The 20,270-nt window shown below is 28.3% G+C and overlaps 4 protein-coding genes across 4 annotated transcripts; 2 read left to right on the top strand and 2 right to left on the bottom strand.

Annotated features, from left to right (window-relative positions):
- Window positions 1–400: 400 nt before the first annotated feature.
- LOC114127905 (double-stranded RNA-specific editase Adar) lies at window positions 401–4,678 on the bottom strand. Its single transcript, XM_050210358.1, has 4 exons — window positions 4,421–4,678; window positions 1,729–2,607; window positions 1,027–1,652; window positions 401–967 (listed from the first exon to the last, which is right to left on the bottom strand). The coding sequence occupies exons 2-4, from the start codon at window positions 2,554–2,556 to the stop codon at window positions 538–540; spliced, it is 1,884 nt and encodes a 627-aa protein (XP_050066315.1). The 5' UTR covers window positions 2,557–2,607; window positions 4,421–4,678; the 3' UTR covers window positions 401–537.
- A 1,018-nt stretch (window positions 4,679–5,696) lies between these two features.
- On the top strand, window positions 5,697–8,070 carry LOC126555436 (uncharacterized). Its single transcript, XM_050210357.1, has 4 exons — window positions 5,697–5,719; window positions 5,907–6,207; window positions 7,484–7,794; window positions 7,866–8,070. Exons 1-4 carry the CDS (start codon window positions 5,697–5,699, stop codon window positions 8,068–8,070), a joined length of 840 nt encoding a protein of 279 aa, XP_050066314.1.
- Window positions 8,071–8,856: 786 nt separating this feature from the next.
- LOC126555435 (uncharacterized) lies at window positions 8,857–9,485 on the bottom strand. The gene is made up of 3 exons (XM_050210356.1): window positions 9,434–9,485; window positions 9,057–9,330; window positions 8,857–8,989 (listed from the first exon to the last, which is right to left on the bottom strand). The coding sequence occupies exons 1-3, from the start codon at window positions 9,483–9,485 to the stop codon at window positions 8,857–8,859; spliced, it is 459 nt and encodes a 152-aa protein (XP_050066313.1).
- An 8,220-nt stretch (window positions 9,486–17,705) lies between these two features.
- LOC126555434 (zinc finger MYM-type protein 1-like) lies at window positions 17,706–19,654 on the top strand. The gene is made up of 2 exons (XM_050210354.1): window positions 17,706–19,430; window positions 19,598–19,654. Exons 1-2 carry the CDS (start codon window positions 17,706–17,708, stop codon window positions 19,652–19,654), a joined length of 1,782 nt encoding a protein of 593 aa, XP_050066311.1.
- Window positions 19,655–20,270: the final 616 nt, after the last annotated feature.

Here is a 20,270-nt window from a genome sequence, read left to right as displayed (position 1 = left end):
AAAATATAATGAAATATGAAAAATAACATGAATAATATGAAATATACTCAAATATTTATGTATATATAAATAATATATATAAAAAAAAAAATATAAACTTTAAATTTAGCTAATAAATTCAGTAGTTAAATGGTCAAAATCATGTTAAGAATTTATATTATTATTATTATTATTTTTTTTTTTTTTTTTATATATTATTTATATATACATAAATATTTACATTTATAAATAACAAAAAAATTTATACATATTTTATTTTATTTAAAAAAAAAGTAGTTAAATGGTCAAAATCATTTTAACAATTTATATTATTATTATTATTATTTTTTTTTTTTATATATATTATTTATATATACATAAATATTTACATTTATAAATAACAAAAAAATTTATACATATTTTATTTTATTTAAAAAAAAAGTAGTTAAATGGTCAAAATCATTTTAAGAATTTATATTATTATTATTATTTTTTTAAATTTTTTTTTATTTTTTTTTTATTTTATTTTTACATATTTTTATACATATTTTAATACCTTTAAGATTCACAGTCCTGATTGTTACTATTATATGTAATATTATCACTTTTCTTACCAACATGTAATTCAAAGCTTTTAAGTTCTTCAGGCTTATGTACCCAAGTCCCAAAATTTAATGACTTAAATGTTGATAATAATTCATTTTTAGCAGCTACATAATTCTCGTTTTTATTTTTTAATGAATCATAAAATACATTATTTTCATTTTCAATAAGAGTTAATAAATTATTAGTAGCACTACACAATTTAATATATTCATTAGCCAATGAAGTTTTACATACTCGGGACAATTTGTTTTCAATTGTTCTACCTATACTTCCTTTAATAATTTCGATTCCTTCACTTACAATCCAATTCGTGCAGTAAGATGATTGTGTAGTAGATCGACGGGGAAGTATACTATAACCACGGAGTTTAGGTTTATGTACTCTATAAGTAGAAAATAATTATAAAATAGAGATTTAAAATAAGAAAAGTTAAGTACTCACTTATAATTTTGTGGTAATCGATTAATACTGTTTTCAATACGACCATAAATTGTTCGCTTCATATGATGTAAATTGAACATACTTCCAATCGATATTGATTCTAAATAAATAGGTTCCACAAAATTTGATAATAAATTACCTTGAAGTCCAAGTACATTCCAACATGTTAGTTTGTCTGAACATGACATAGTAACAAGACGTTCACCCTGAGCAACTCCATCATATGTTTGAAATTCTCGACCAAATACAGATACAGTGCCTGCACCATTTTCTATTTTTGATCGAAGCAAACCACGGCTTAATCGATTTAACTGGTGTTCTGTGTCAGAAAAGCTATAAACTCTACCTTCACCACAAGGAGCAGTGTTTATATATAAATGAAATGTAATATCTTTTGCTAATTTGAACTTAGATTTGTTACTATCTGAGATAAATATAGAAGGATATCCTTTCACCGATTCCATTAGTTCTTTATAAAAGTATTTCATTAGACATCTACGGGTCAATATTTCTGCATGGCAATCATGTAAAGATTCACCACTTAGGCTCAAATAGTTACCAGATAAACATTTTGTACCAGTAGCCAAACAAATAACTTGCGCTGAGTTCAAATCTTCTTTGGTCATCTATATAAACAAACAATAGGTATATCAATACATGAAAAATAATTCATAATTCATCATTAGTTAATAATTCATTTACTTTGATAATACTAGCTATAACTGAGTATTCTTTAAATTTATTTTCAGTAAATTTTAATTTTTGATATATTTTATCTGTGATTCCAGCAAAATAATCAATAATTTTGGAATCACCATAATCGGTAAGAAACATTTCTAATTGGTTTTTGTACTTAAGATTATCTATTGATAGTACTTCGCTCAAGGATTTTAAAGCATTACGACATGCTATTTCTTTTGCTTCTTTTTTATTTTTCCCATAACCTATATATTTATTACCAGAAACAATGACACTAATTGTTTCCAATAGACCATGGGACTGTTCGTGTTCATATGTCAAGGTTTGTCCTGAAAATATTTCATGTAGCATGGATATTGCTGATGTTTGATTTATAGCAACTTGAGGTTCAATTGCAAGATTTTTTGATGGTGGGTATTCAATCAAATTGTCTGTATAATTTCTTTTAGAAACCGGTGTTTCTGTCGTTTGATGTATAGCAACTTGAGATTCTAATGCAATTGTTTTTGGTAGTGAGTTTTCCATCAAGAAAGTACATTTTCTTTTGAGTGCCGATTTATCACTTTCTATAGTATTATTGGTCTCAGAATCAGCATTACAATTCATGGTGAATAATTTGTATTGCATTATTGCATTTATTTTAGCTCTTTTCTTTGAAGAGCCATAACCATCAAACCGATTTCCGTTTAAATATAGCGAAACTTTAAACGTGGGCAAATGTGTAGGTCCATAACATATGAAAGGAGACCACTCTTGATTAGGTTGAGTTTCATTGAAATCTCTTAATAAAGTTGAATTATCAATACTCAACGACACGTTATCCATGTTCATAAATATTTTTAATTTAACATTTCAATGATGAAAATCATAATTTTTGGAAGTCTATAAAAAAACAAAAATATCATGGTGATTATTTTTAGTTGTTTTAATTTTAAGTAGATAATATATCACAAAATATAAATCTATAATTAATATACAAGTATTTTAATTAAATTATATTTTAAACAATTTATTAAATAATAGAAAGATGAGAATGGTAGTTAAATTATCTTAACATGCAAATACTGTTATATAATATATATAACATACATCAACATTTCTTATTCATTATTGTAATTTTTAGTATTTTTAAATTTGTTTTGAGTAATTGTTAAAACAATAACATACCGGCATAACACATAATGCATAAAGTGAAGGTAGGTTTTATTCCAATGTATGAGTAATTAATTAATAGTAAACTAAATTAAGTCAAATTAATTGCAGCAGTTTGGGAACATTTTAATATTATGATTGATTAAATTAATTTTTTTTATAATTTTTTTATAAATTATAAATATTATACCTACTTAACTATTTTTTTTTTAATCTGACTATGTTTAAGAACACATTTGAATTATACAATACTCCTGATAAACTGTAATCTAATCAGTATTATTGATGGTTTTATATTCATATGTATACAAAAACACACACTCACACACATATATATTATTAAAACGTTACACAACTTATATTTATTTTTGATAAATTTTTGTGTGCATAGTAAGCTATTTAATATATTTGGTTCACTGTTCACTTGACACTTTGTGTTTGACAATTAGCAAGTTGAGTTTTATTTGGCTTAGGGAACAGTATAATTGTAAAGAATTTCCAGTTTAGAATATTTAATCTATGGTCAAATGTACTTAAATACCTAAATACAATTAAAATGTTTTGTGATGAACTGGAAGTGCAGAGAACACATAGTATACATTATACATTTATATTAGAATTATTCACTTGATCTTATAAAAATACTGGCAAACATGAAATTCAAATGCTTGTCAATTTTTTTCGTACCTAACCATTAAATTTTTGATTAGATATTATATCAATGTAAAAGCAAAAAAATGAAATATTCATACTTAGTTTGGATAAATCTGTCAGTTTATACTTACTATACACAATAAAATGTTATTCCGCTACGGTGCTACATTATTTAATGTCTTAATAAGTGATACAGTAGTCTCAATAACTCAATTTTTTTTTTATTCCTAGAGAATTCCTACACACTCAATGCAATATTTATAACTCGAAAAATACTTAAGTCGAATTAATTTTTAACTCCTTGAAATAATAACAATAAATTAACTATGTCTATTTCATGAGTGGTCATAAAATATGAAGCATTGTCTTGGTTAATGAAAGCAGAACAAAAATAAGCTTAATATTGTATTATTTAATAACGAAATATGGAATAATATTATACATAATATTTAATATAAATATTATGGTCTAACTCATAATGAATTTTATGAAAAAAATAAGAATAATATACCTGTATTGAAAAAAGTCCATTCTACAGAAAAATATCAAAATTAGCTTATAACTAATAAATGTAAATGAAATGTAGTTTATGTAAAAAGAATTGTATTGGTTTATTAATTTCAAATAAAATAACAGATATTTATTATTCCAATTCATTATACTATAGACTAAACTATAGGTACTAAAAAGGTTATTTAATTTAATAATATGATGTCCTAGTTTAGTGATTTTTAAATCTGGCGACCCTAAGTACCTATACTAACGTTTAACTAGGTATATTATATAACCGACTACGTGCAAAATTGTAAATGTGGGTAAGTATAATAACGTGTGACTCCACAACACAACACTAGCTTTAATTAATAGTGCTTAGTAGTTAAGTACTTACTCCGAACGAATGGTAAACTATTTATAACTTTTAACTTGTAGTTGGAATACTTTGTAGTAAGATTAAGTTAGGTAGTTTGATTTTGAAATATTTGAAAGTCTATTGCTGTATCGGTAGTGGAGACGAAATTAATGAATATAAATAAATAATAATCGTCTTCCATATTATTAATATTATACTGACGAAAGGATATTCACATGTGAGAAGACGAGATGATTTGAAGTATTCAAATTACTGTGATCGGTGAAAATAAGTCGCCTATAGAATTATTACGATACAGAATGTCGCAAACTCTGTAATCTCTTTTCTATGGTCGCAAATATGGTTTACAACATAGACCTATAAACTAATGGACTGCGTGTTCCTCACCACCCGGCCTACAAGATGCGGCGTCGATAGTATTCGCCAGAACAAATCGGTGTGCAATACCGTACCGGTTATTATGATTCCGATTCATGAATTTGCACCGGGTTGGTGTGGTTTAAATAGAAATTCGGGGTATAGAACGGCTAACCCCCACTTTTTAAATTAATTTCTTATCGCGTATATTGATATGCATTGTTACCCGCGTTTTTTTAAATCGTTTCTATGTCATAGTTTTCATCTAGTATCTACCTAGTGGCTAACTTTTCTTATTTCTGACTTTCTAATTTCTAACTTCTGAATATTAAATGCTTGTCAGACCCCAGTGTTTTGTTTGACTTTTCGTTTGACTTCAATTGGTTTTAATATTGTAATCAATTCAAAATGAATAAAAACGATTTAAAACTGCAATTGTTTAAAGACTTTATTCTGAATAAAAATCACATCAGCAGTTATGTAACCCAGGGATTTCTTGTTCGTGAGAGTAAGTCAAAACACTTCATGCATGCTATTTTTTACTTAAATATACACTTGAATTTAATTTTTTTAATTTCCTAGACTTGTTTATTCACTTGCATAAGGCAGTTTTAAATGATCACGATGATCATGATGATATTATGATGTTGCTATTTAACGCAGAATTAAAAAACTACAAAAATATTAAGGTGAAGATCCACGGTTTTGCAGAAATAATGGTACCTAAGTTTACAGATCGAGAGTTCAAATCCCATTTCCGTTTGAATAGAAACAGTGTTAAAGTTTGTTTTAATGTTATTTAAAAAATTATTTGTCTATCATTAAAAAATGTGTATGATTTTAATTATAGGAGGTAATATCGTATGTTGGTCCTTATTTGTCTCTAGAGACAATTAAAATAAATATTGAAAAACAAGTTTTAATATTTATTTGGTACATGGTTAATTCTGAAACACACAGGTTAGATATTCAATATAAATTCATAAATAGTTGTATTTTGAGCAGTGGTACCTACATTTTAAATTGATGAAAAAATGGTGTAGACATAGGCAGTCTTGAAAAGAATACTTTTCAAATGTACAATGTATCATCTAATGTAACCTTTTAAAATTTTGTAACGTAACTATCATTAATAATACATTTTTAGACAAATTAGTAATCGGTTCAATATTGCGGAAAGTACAAGCCATTCAATAATTATTAATTGTTTATTGGCTATGAATAATGTTGCTGGAAATATAATTGTATGGCCTACAGAAAATGCTGCTCTTAAAAATATACAGAACTTCAATAATCTAAGAGGTGTGAACTCATTCCCTAATGTATTTGGGTGCATTGATGGCTGTCATATCAACACCCTATTTCCATGGGAAAAAAGGTCTAAAATGCCTAAATTAGACAGAAATATGTTTTGTAACAGGAAACAAGTGCCATCTGTTGTTTTACAAGTGAGTGTCCATTCATTTAATATTTTTTGTATACTTTTATATCATAAGAATATTTAATAAAATAATACACCAAATATTTATTAAACTATAGATATAAATATACATTTGAAATATAAGGGACTAAAGTATACAGTATAACTGTATAAGGAATGTCATTTAAGTATTTATTATATATATAATATATATTTTTTTTGATCTGTTTACAGACATTTTTAGTTTCCAATTTTTTTAGTATTTTTTTCTATAAATATCTATAAAAATGTATTTGTTGGGTAAAAAAGCTTGTAAATTTAATAGAAGGCTCCTAATATATTGTTTCAAAGGTAGTTGAAATATATTAAAAATACATAGGCATATTTTTTTTTATAAGCATTTACCTAATCCATCATATTTAAAGTTTAAAATTATTTTGTCGTTAAAAATGTATAAAATGTTCAACTTTTAAAGCTAAGAATTGAAAGTTTAAATTAAGGTTATTTATTTTAAGTCTAAAATATGATAAAATGTTAAAAAAAAAAAACTGATTATTATAATTATAAATTATATTCTAAAGAATTAGCTACCTATTTATTTTGTCTTGTTTAATAAATATGACTGGCCAAAGGATGTACATATAAATAAATATTTATAACAATTTACATATGTTATAATATTATAACAGTTTATTTGACTAAAAAGCCCAATATATTATTTTCTAAACATAATAAAATTTGTTTTTTAAAAAACCTTGAATATTTTTAAAAACTATTTAGATACACAATTTAATGTATTTTAATTGATGATGATAACCTACAATTACAAACAACATATTTTCCAATTTACTATACACATAGGCTTTTATGACTTTGAGTGATTTAAAATAATTATAAAAGTAACCTCACTAACTCTCTTATGGGGTAAGTGGTAAATAAAAAAGGGAAGATTTTGGATGTTACATCCCCCAAAGGTTTTTTTTGCTACCTATAGAAATCTGTTATAGACTAAAAGTAACAGTTAAATTAATAAGTGTGTCCCCTGGAATCAGATGTATATTAAGCCCTGCCAGAAGCTATAATCCAATTACTTTTTACTTAACTAATTTAAATCTAAATCTGTCAAATAACAGACATTTTTTTATTGAGATATTCAATGGATACAATACAAAATAAATTTTAACTTAATAAATATTATTAATAAGGTTTCATAATTGTTATATTTAATATAGGTATATTGAAAATATTATAAAGTTCTTAAAAAAACACAATAATGTAAATGTAACTATTTTATTTTTATTTAGGGAATCGTTGACGCAGAACTAAAATTTATAGATGTGTTTGCTGGTTGGCCAGGGCGTTCTCATGACGCTCGAATCTATCGATGCAGTAAAATTGGCCAATTAATCCTTAATAATCCATTGTCTTTATTCCCAAAATCATGTCATATTCTTGGTGATGGAGCCTATCCCCTTACAGAGGGTCTTCTAACTCCATACAAAGACAATGGTCATTTAAGCCTAAAAGAAAAAAATTTCAACCGGAAACTAAGTAGTAGTAGAGTATTAATCGAGCAAGCATTTGGCAAGTTGATTTGCAGATTTAGAAAGCTTAAGTAAGATTTTCAAACTTTGTTTATTTAAATTTTCATTTTTTAATTAATAATTTTATAAAATTAAAAACTAGACATATGGATATTTATAAAAAAGACTTTTGTGGTAAAGTCATTACTGCGACGTGTTGTTTGCATAACATATGCATAACAAACAATGATGACATTGAAGTTGCTAATAGTTTTCAACCAGACATTATTCAGGAAATGAGAGATGAAGAAACTACAGCAGGATCAACCAAAAGAAACTTTATTTGTGATTCATTACCAACATGTTAAACAACATAGTCAAAAGGTCTTAATTTAGTTTAAGTTAGTAAATGTACACAACAATTTAGAATAAACGTTTTATTTTAATTGAATAATAAATGCAAGACAAAAAATAATAATAAAAAAACAAAAAATGTAAGTGTTTACTCTTACTTAAAAATATAGTCTTTAAGTTTCCTTCTTAATTATGACCAGAACAAATATAGAATTAATATAACAGTTTTAATAATATTATGTATATGCCATAGAAAAATTTAACAAATAATAATAAAAAAACAAAAAATGTAAGTGTTTACTCTTACTTAAAAATATAGTCTTTAAGTTTCCTTCTTAATTATGACCAGAACAAATATAGAATTAATATAACAGTTTTAATAATATTATGTATATGCCATAGTAAAATTTAACAAAAAATAATAAAAAAAACAAAAAATGTAAGTGTTTACTCTTACTTAAAAATATAGTCTTTAAGTTTCCTTCTTAATTATGACCAGAACAAATATAGAATTAATATAACAGTTTTAATAATATTATGTATATGCCATAGTAAAATTTAACAAAAAATGTAAGTGTTTACATTAATTTAAAAATATAGTCTTTAAGTTTCCTTCTTAATTATGACCAGAACAAATATAAAATTAATATAACAGTTTTAATAATATTATGTATGTCACTGTAAAGTTTTAAAAAAAATAATATAAAAACAAAAAAATTTATATAAATTAACTGTAGGAAATACAACTAATAAAAATTTAAATAAACTGATGATAGGAAAAATAGAAACAAACATAGGTACTAATCAATGTTAAACATTTTTTTAAACACATCGAGTTTCTGTAGTTCAATATTATTCGCATCTTCTAATTTTTTTACTAGTTCTTCTTGGGTTTTTAGCATAGCTTCTTCCCTTTTTTCCAACTTATCAAGCCTATTAATTATGTATAAGTTAATAATTAGAAATAATCAAAATGGGTATCTAATATTTATTTACTAACCGATCATTGAGTTGCTTTGCATTTTCTCTTGCTGATTTCAACTGTTCGTTTTTTAATTCCTCAAACTGTTTAATCCATGATGGTGTTTTATTGCTAGTTTTATTTAACAACGATTTTTGTATCAACCCAGAAGTTGGAGGTTCTTCCGTTAGGCTTAGAGAAGATTTGGGAATTGAAATTTCCGATGATTCATGAATTGAAATTTCTGATGTTTCGTGGATTGAACTTACTGAAGGTTCAGGCAGTGGTCTCATAGATGATTCGTGCAGTAGATCTATAAAAGTTGTATTAATAAATTATAAAATATATAAGGATGTAAACTACAAGAACGAACATTCTACATTTAGTTTTTAATTTTTTCAAAATTATTAATTAACCTCTGGGTGGAGAAACTGTTTGTTTTGCTGTTGGAGATATGGAATTTTCCATACAATCGTAATACTGCCATTTGATATTACCACTTCCTGATACCTTGGACGCATCTCTTACTTGACGAAAACGTGTGAGTAGACGACGCCATTTTTCATCACACTGCCTTTTACTGAAATTGTGATTTTTTTCCTTCATTTCATTAGAAATTAGTATCCACAGTTCCATTTTTTTCCCTTTTTTTCTTGTATTTTGAAATTTATCATTATATGTTGATCTGAGCGCAATCAACAATTTCGTAGCTGCTGCTGTCCATGAGCCTAAAAAAAAAAGTATGCTTCATATTTTTATCAAATTTAGTTCATGAAACAATATTAAATGTAATATTTACTAGACATTTCAGAGTTGGGAATAGTATCGTTAAAGAGGCTATTATCATTGTTTACAATGTCCTCACCAACAACTGGAATAATAAATTGAAAAATTTTTTTGAATAATAAATTATAAAATACGAGTATAATAATATTAATTAAAAATATTATGTACTTCAATACATTATTATAAAACAATAAAGTTTGAAGGGCTTAAAAATGTTCATACCTTCAATGAAACTATCCATCGCATCATCATCATCAGAAATATCCCATAAAGACATAGTGAATTTCTAGAAATGAATCGAAATAAATTTAATGTTAGGTTTATTAGGGTATTAGTGCTAACTGCTATAAGAAAATTTTTAGACTTGGTGTGTTTTGCATGAACGGGGACATTAGAGTAATAGAGTCACATAGTTTAACAATACTTAACAGTAAATAACAAAGTAAACTATCGATATGTCAATTAGTATAAGTTTTATTCAAGTTTCTTAATGAAAAACTACTAGTATTAAGCTTATTTATGACAGAAATATAGTATAGCTCACTCTTTTATGCAACTTAAAATATACAATCTTAAGTACGACAAAAATGAATTTCTAAAAACTACTACTTACTTACTGCTTATTGCTTACTCAAAATCAAATAATGGTATTAAACTATTAAGGTATTATAAACTTAAAACTTGAGTATTACTATGAGTATTAGAGAGTTTAAAATAGATTCATTTGAATTAACCATAAATTATAAGTGATAACAATATATGTAATATATGATAAAGGGATGCCTGTTGAGGGGAAATATTAAAATAAGGTGGGGACAAATCTCGATCGGTATTTCTCGACCACCTCGTTATGATGGTCGAATAAAACCAAACCGGTGTGACGCATTTATAAATCGGTTTAGTACACCGAATTTCTTAAAACCACACCGGTTCACTTTTTAAGGGGAAATTTACACCGGTTTGGTCTAGCGAATTTGTAGTATCTGAGTGAGTGAGAGAGAATTATGTAAGGGGAATCATGGAGGAGAGTTAGTCATTAAAGTTATTTATTCCATGAAAATATTTAGTTATCACCACAATGTAAAATTAAAAAAAAACCTTAGCTTTGTTTTCACATTTTAGTTTTCTACTTTCTGCTTTAGTGCTAATGCTTTATTTAACTATTTTAAATTATTTGTGTTAATTGTGTTAAATTGTTTTCTTAATTTTAATTTTATATGAAATTAAACACGATTAATATGTTAAATAGAAATTAAAGATAACTGCGCTAGAATTAGTACATATTACTACTGTAAGGTTCAAAAATATATATTACAATGTTAATTGTTATCTATTTGTATTATTATCATTTTATGTTATATGTCATGTCATTATAATATGGTAGCTGTGGGCAACACTGCACACAGCTACCCAATTAGTTAGTTCCCGATGGCGATGTGAGGAACATCTCCTGTTACGATTTATTAAATAAATAATACACAATAACGTTCAGTATTAATTATTTATTTACATGGCGCTGTGGCAAACCGAAACGTGTTTTATTGTATTTTTTTTTAGTGTCGTTTCGTAAATTTACATAAAAGTGCGTTTTCCGTTTTTATTTGAAGTCTGACATGCTTACGTTGCACGTGGATTTCTAAACGCCATAACGCCATATTTGACATTTCTACACCTTTTCAAGTTTGAGGTTAACTGTAACCAGCATTCAAGTGAAGCCGTTAACAACTTCAGTACGCACACTGATAACGTCGTCTTACATTGTGATTAACTGATAAATTACGTATCAATTATCAGTATCGTCAACAACGCTAATCAAATTCCTTAACCATGAGTGCTCTAGACTCAACGGAAAGGACAGTATTAAAGTCAATTAAGATCGAGGAAATTCGAGAAGAATTATCATTCCGATTATTACCTAATACAGGTCAAAAAGAAGAACTTGTAGACATTCTTCTTAGCGACAATGAACGAGTAGTAGCTGACGGAATACAAGTAAACCTTATTGCAGCTAGAAAAAAACGAAACGAAGATGCTCAAAAAATTATTGAATTGCAGAATACTATCGCCACGATGAGCTTAACCCAAAATAATCAACCAGCCAATGAAAATGTTTTGGAACTCATTCTCCGATTATCACAATCGCAACAAGCAATCGCGGACAAATTAGCATTAAATTCCCAACATCAAGTACAAATCTTTTCCACTAACGATACTGCCAAAGCAATCTCTCTATTTTCTGGAAAAAAAATCGAAAACGTCTGTGACTGGATTAAAGAAGTTGAACGCATTTCAGCACACGCACACTGGACTCCATCTCTCACCTTAGTCAACGCCACCTCACGATTAGCAGGATCAGCCTTAAACTGGCACAAAGTATCTGGTCGCTCTTTTAACGAATGGTATACTTGGAAAGAGGGCATTATAGATAGATTCAAAGTTAGGATGTCTCTTTCCGAATTTATACAATTTCAAGCCAAACGTACACTACGCTCTAATGAATCAATTGCAGATTACATTTATGACAAGGATGCGATTATAGATAAAGCTCCATTCCCGCTATAACAGTCAGACAGAGTTTCCTTAATCTTACAAGGTATAACTAAACACGAATGGGCAATTCCATTGACAACAGCAATGTGCTCTTCTGTTAAAGACCTCTTAGACAGGGCTGTACAATTGGATGCTATTCGCAAATGTCATTATGTTAAAGAAAATACTTTCGAAAATACAACTAGTTTTAAATCTCAAGACAACCAAAAAGAACATGGTAACTATATTCCTCGTTTCAATCCATCAGTTCATAAAGAAGAAGATCAAACTTGTTATAGATGTAAGCAAGTAGGACATGTCAGTTATAACTGTAAAAATCAACCTCAAGAAAAAGCAACTCGTGTTTACAACAAGACGGACACAAAAGATACCACCTACGTCAATAAAAAATTTTTTAATAAAGAAGTAAAGCCTAAAGAGACATTGACATCTAAAACAATTAATTGTATCCAAAAGATTCCCTTCGCGGAAGATCTTGTTAAAGTATCTCAAATTCCGGCCACTATAAATGGCAACATGACTATTGATGCGTTACCTGATATTGGATCATGCGTTACGTTACTTAGAAGGTGTTTCGTTCCAGAAAACATGACCATATTTCTATGGCAAGATGGATCATATGCAACACCTGAGGGTAACTGCACACCAAGTGGTTGGATAAGTCTCAGAATACAAGTCAGAAACATTGATTATGTAATGCCTAAAGTAGGTTTATGCGATAAATTACCGATTGCGATGATTCTAGGTCGTGATTGGCAAAAAGCAGTAAAGGCAACTATTACCATCGAACCAAATGGGGCTCTATGTATAACAACACCATCGTCTATTCAAGAATTCGGTTGTGTAAAATCCAAAACTGCATTTGTTGGATGTGATGTACAATCCAGATTTAACAACAGACCACTTGTTACTATAATATCTGATACAGAAACCACAAAAGTAGATCAACCATTTCTCAATCAATACCAAACCCAGAAACTTGAATCTTTAATTAACTCATATGAGGACATTTTTTCAACATCTGAAGCTGAACTTGGAGAATTTCCTGACATTGAGATGAAGATTTCATTGACCAACGACAAGCCTATTAAATGTAAACCCTATAAAGCAACTGATCCAGACAGAACATTCATGAGAAATCAAGTAGAAAAATGGATATCACTAGGAGTGTGTCGCATGTCAACATCACCTTATGCAGCACCTGCCTTTGTTGTAGATCAACCATTTCATGAGTCGACCCCGAAACGATTGGTCGTTGATTACTCAAGAACTATAAATCCAATTACAGTGAAAGACCCATTTCCAATGGATCAAATGAACTTGATGATTAGTAAAATAGCTGGAAAAAAATTCAAATCACTGGTAGATATCAAACATGCTTTTAACAATTTTAAAATTAATGAAAACGATATTTTTAAAACTGCTGCAGTGACTCCTGACTACCATATTGAATTTTGCAGAGTTATATTTGGACTTGCTAACGCACCAGCTCTTTTAGCTAGAGCAATTTCTATTGCTTACGGTGATTTACTGAAATTAGGACTGGCAAAGTATTATGATGATCTAGCAGCAGGACATGATTCATTTGAAGACCACCTGAACTTTCTACAATTACTTTTTGAAGCCACAAGGAAATACAGTCTCAAATTTACTAAAAACAAGTGCACTTTTGCTGCACAGGAATTAAAGATTTTAGGCAGAATATTAGACGAAAAAGGAGACAGGCCAGACCCTGAACGTGCCCAAGCAGTCACAAGATACCAAACATTAAGTACTCTTCAGGAACTTAGAAGTTTTTTAGGATTTGCCAATGCATTACGAAGGTATATAAAGCACTTTGCATCAATTGCAAGACCTTTAACCAATATATTGAAGAACAAACCAGTATCAAGTAAGAAATCTTCTAACTATAAAATTCAATTATCAGATGATGAACACCACGCGTTTGTTAAGTTAAAATCAGCAATTACTTCTAACCCAGTTCTTGCAGCCTTTCGTCAAAACGCGCCAACTACCGTAGAAACCGACGCAAGTTATGAAGGATTAGGTGCTTGTCTCTCCCAAATACATGATGGAGCTACATGTATAATAGAGTATGCAAGCAGATCCCTTAAAGATCCAGAAAAACGTTACCATAGCAATGAGTTAGAGGTTACAGCAGTACATTGGGCTATAACTGAAAAATTTCGCTTATATTTGGTTGGTCAAACCTTTAAACTCATAACTGATAATTATTCCACAGCATACATAGTCAACAAAGCTAAGCTTAACAGAAAATTTGCCAGATATGTTGTTGACTTGGCAGCATTCGACTTCGAACCTATCTACAGAGCTGGAAAACTCAATTTAATTGCAGACCACCTTTCAAGATACCCTCAATCTTTAAATGATGAAAATCAGTGTTGTTTGGCAACCATCAACTCCCAAAATGATAAACTAGTACAAGCCCAACTAGCTGACTCCTTCTGCCAACAAATCAACAAAAAAGTTAAAAGTACAAATAACACAGTTCATATTCTTCAAATAAAACGTATGTATAAATATGAAAATAACATTTTAGTTCATGTCAAGATAGAAAATGGTTGTGAAGTAAGTAAAATTGTCATTCCATTTTCTTTTCGCAACACAGTTTTACAACATTGTCATGACAACACAGGTCATTTCGATATTAAGAAAACTTTATCTAGGATCAAGACACGCTATTGGTGGAGCTCCATGAGACAAGACTGTTCCCTCTATGTTCGTGGTTGTAAGACTTGCCAACAAGTCAACAGAAGAACTACATCAGCATATGGAATGTTAGGTGAAAGACCCATACCTGAAGTTCCTTTTGAAGTCATCTCAGCTGATCACCTTTCACTACCAACCACTAAAGCAGGCAATTGTTATATATTAGCACACATCTGTCACGCAACCAGATTTCTTTTAGCCAGACCAACATGTACTACTGCTACAGATGACATTATCCATACTCTTGAAAATGATATCATAAATCATTATGGACTACCAATTACATATATTTCTGATAATGGTTCATCATTTACAAGTTCTAAGTTTAAACTCTATTTAGAAAAATATGAAATACAGCATTCACTATGTCCACCATATACCCCACAAGCAAACGGACTGGTAGAACGTTCTAACGCAACCATGATTTCAGTTTTATCTAAATTTTCATTAGAACATCCAGAGGATTGGGACGTTAAGCTACCCAACTTAATCTTAGCAATAAACACTTCTCAACAAAGCACTACAAAGTTTTCGCCTTTCTTCTTATTACATGGTTATGAACCAAAACTTTCATCTATGGATATGGCACTAGGTTCAGTACAAGCAGACCTATCAAGAATGGATCAACTAGACTTACTTGCAGAAAGTAGAGGTATAGCAATTGAAAACTTAAAAGATAATCACAAAACAAACAAAAAACGGTTCGATCAACATAGAAGCCAACACAACTTCCAGCCAGGTCAACGAGTTTGGTACAACTGGCAGTCTACAAATGACACAAAACTTACACCAAATTTTAAAGGACCATTTGTCATTGAACATCTAGTTGGAAAAGTTTGCTATAAAATTACCAGGGCCGATGCAACAAACAAAAAACATTCCAGAATAGTTCATGTACAATCACTTAAACCAGCTCAATACAGACCAAACTTGGATGATCCAGGTGAAATTCAATTTGAAGACTTCAATCAACAATCGCCTTCAATATCTCTCACTACAGACAACATCCCAACAAATTCTCCAACACCATCCATAGACACTGAGGTAAACAATATTAACAAACGTACTCGCAAGACACCAGCTTGGTTAAAAGATTATGTTGTATGTTAATGTTATTATGTATTAATTTTTTTGGGCCGATAGGTATTATACAAAAATTATTATAAAACATTAAGTACTTTTATTCTTACCTTTTATGTTATTATCATTTACTATTTTATACCATAATTAATTATTTAGTTGGGGTGCTTATTATTATTATTATTTTTTATTTGTTTTGGGCTTTTTATTAAAGCTCTTATTTTGTTATTTTAAATATATATATAAAAAAAAAAGCAACAAGAAAATAAAAAGTTGTAATTCTATACAAGACTGTAATATTTTATCAGTTAGTTATGTTATTAATTTGTTAACTAGTATTGATATTAATATTATGTTATGTCATTAATTATTATAAGTATGTTGTTTATATTCAGGTCAACTCATACCTTTGTTAGTCTCATTAAGTTTATTTTATGTTATTGTTTTATTTTATTTTATCACACAATAAGTAAAAAAGTATTTTTCGGTAAATAAAATATGTGGCTCATCGGTTAATCAGTGTAGTTTGGTGTATTTTATTATAATTTATAAACGTAATATTTATAATTTATGTCATTTGACGTCTGACTAGCGCATCAATTGCAATTTCCTCGGAAATTGTAAGTTCGAAAAGTACAAATTACAACCCTTGTTTGAAATCTGTCTCAATAATATTTATAAAGGTAAGTTTTAATTAAATTTAAATTTAAATATTGAATAATGAAGTTAACTATTATTATAACTAAAATATTCAGTACCTATGAAATAAATTATTAAATAAAAAAAAACTGAATAATTATTCGAATTAGATTATTAATATATATAATTATTTTTACGATAAATTTTAACTGTTGATTTAATTATTTTTATTTGTTTTAACAAGCATATGTATTAACAATGAATATAAATTATATCTGTGATTGTGGCAAAAAACGCGGTACCATAAATAGTACCAATTGGTCGCGTCATTTAGACGCTTGTGTAAAAAGAAAAAAATCTTCCTCAAAATTTGGTATTACTAAATTTTTCAAACCAACAATAGCTATAACACCCAAAACTCAAGGTATTTATGTCATTTGTATCATAGTTTTTAGTTTATTAAATAATATGATCATTGATCAGAGATTTGATAATTAATTATGTAAAGTTGTAAATTTCCCCCTAGTCTCCAGATTATCTCTTCCATCCAATGCTAACAACTGGAGTATTTTTATTGTGACCTTATTTTTACAACGAAATATGCATTATGGGGCAGTCACTTTTTAATATCTTTTAATATTATTAACAATTCAAACAAGAGTTATAAATTTAATTATGTTATATTGTATTTTATGATCATTTTTTCCTAAAGATAGTACAGGAAGATCGTTTCATGAAAATTGGTACTGGAAAAAATTGCCAGGTGGAGAAACCACAAGGAGGAAATGGCTATCTTATTCCAAAATACAAAACAATATTTTTTGTCATTATTGTGCACTTTTTGGCAGAACTGGTCAAACTAATTGGGTTAAAAAAGGTTATAGTAACTTTCAAAATGCTGATATGAGGATAAAATTGCATGAAACTACTGATAAACACATTATGGCATCTATTAAAGCAGCATATAGACAAGCTGCTTTTCCATTAATACCATCTTTAGTAGAAAATGCTAAGACACACATTGCACATAACAAAGAAATAATAAAACACTTAATTGATATTACTTTATTTCTTGGCAGACATTGTCTGCCATTTCGTGGACACAAAGAGAGTAAAGAAGAGGATATGCGAGGAAATTTCAAAGATCTAGCTACTCTTTTGGCTAAATATTCTCCAGCGCTAGCATCTCATATAACTGAAGTTGAGATAAAAGGTAGAAAAACACATAACTTTTTGTCTTGGCAAAGACAGAATCAGTTGATACAAGCTATTTCCACAAATATTCGTAATACAATTAAACAAGAATTAATTAATGCCACATATTTTAGTGTTTCATTAGACACTACATTTGACATATCAAGAAAAGAAATATTATCTATGGTAATACGGTATATTAATAAAGGAATTGTGTATGAGCGACTTGTTGCAATTCGTGAAACACTACTTACAACTGGACAGCATCTTTTTAATATGTTCGATGGCATTTGTAAAGAAATGAATTTAAATTGGAGAGAGCATCTTGTTGGTCATTCTTTTGATGGAGCTGCCTCAATGCGTGGAAATTATAACGGGCTTCAAGCATTCATAAGAGAACAAAATCAATCTGCAATTTATGTTTGGTGTTATGCACATCGTTTGAGTTTAATTATTGTTGATGCTGTGAGTAGTTGTTTAGAAGCCCGAGATTTATTTGGAAATTTAGAATTATTATTTGATTTTATTGGTAGTAGCAAAAAAAGAATTGGTTTATATTCTAATTTTCAAAAAATCCGTTATCCCCAGATGCCTCAACGGCGGTTGAAAAGAGTCTCTACAACTCGTTGGTCATCCCATTCTTCAGCTCTTCTTACTGTCTTAGAAACTTTTGATGCAATAATTGACACACCGGATGATTTACAAAGTGATTCTACTACCGATCGGGTTTGTTGTGTGAAAGCAAACAGCATAATGGATTATTTATTATCTGAGCGTTTTGTTTTAACAAGTTTGTTATTCACTAATATATTTAATCTTACAAGTCCATTGAGTAAGTTTCTACAAGGCAAAAATGCTGATCTGTTAGCAGCTGTAAATTATATCAAAGATATACTTATGAAAGTAGAAGATCTTAGAAATGATACACAGTTTACTGAGTTACAAAACAATAAAGATAAATTTATTGAATCAAAGAAGAATGATTTTTCTTTTACTCCTTTGATTCAAAATAAACGCATTAAACGTGTTAAAAAAATGTCTGGAGAAGTATCATTAGATGAACCAATATCTAATCCCCTTGATTCATTTAAAGTCAACACATATTTCACTGTTTTAGATATTATAACCACACAAATAAAGGAACGCTTTAATGAACATTCATCACCGTTGTTAAAAGATCTTTCTTTGTTTCAAAGGAGAAGAATTAAAGAAATTGCAGAAAATAATTTTAGTATGCCAATTGATGCTTTTGAGGGGTTGGAAGCTATTTATGGAAAATTTATTTCAGCCAAAAATTTAAGACTTGAGTTTTTACAATTTGTAAGTATATATTTTAAATTTGAAACATTAACAAAACTTCCAAACAAACTTCATGATGATATTGATTCAATCTTACATTTTGAAACTGACGAAGAAGAGGAAAAAGAAAATTATGTTGATCTTCAAAATACAATTAATTATACTTATAATGTATTATATTTAAACGGCTTAAAAGATATATTTCCTAATATTTATGAAGCTCTATCAATCGCATTAACACTACCTGTATCAAGCGCATCGCCTGAAAGGTCATTTTCTAAATTAAAACTAATTAAAACTAGATTAAGAAGTACAATGGGAGAAGAAAGGCTGGAGTCGCTTATGATGATGTCTTGTGAAAAGGATATAACTTTAAGTCCTGATGAAATTATTAAAACTCTTTCAAGTAACAGTGATATTTTAAAAAAGTTATTTTATTAGTATATTTTAAATGTTTGAATCTAGTATGATTAATTATTATTTTTAAATTAATTTAATAAATGTTAAGAAACTATGTTTAACGTTTATTTTTTCTATTAATAAAGAAAAAATTGTTTATTATTTTATAAATTATTATACTTTACATATTATAATACAAAAAAATTAAATATATACTTATTTATGGAAAAGTATTGTTTTTCTTAGTAAATCATATTATTACCAGGTAGAACAACCAATTGTTTATACTTTTTTATAAAATATGATACCTACAAAAGTTAAAAGTTAAAATGAATTTAACACTATAGGTATCTTAAGGCAATTCAACTATGGCCTAATAAAAAAGTAGTTGTAATGTAAAAGATATTATGTAGAGAGCACAGTGTACTATGTTCTAAGAGATAGAATACCAATGAGATAAGATAATGAATATTAGATAATAAACCTTAATTGATACCAAGGCCGTGACTGAAAAAAAATTTCGGGGGGAAGGGGGTCCAATTTTTTAATTTTATTATTATGTTGTTTACAACTATA

This window comes from Aphis gossypii, unplaced genomic scaffold, assembly GCF_020184175.1.
Source record: "Aphis gossypii isolate Hap1 unplaced genomic scaffold, ASM2018417v2 Contig00848, whole genome shotgun sequence".
Classification (NCBI taxonomy): domain Eukaryota; kingdom Metazoa; phylum Arthropoda; class Insecta; order Hemiptera; family Aphididae; genus Aphis; species Aphis gossypii.
Note: the sequence above shows the minus strand (reverse complement) of the source record. Positions and strands in the feature narration are given on the sequence as shown.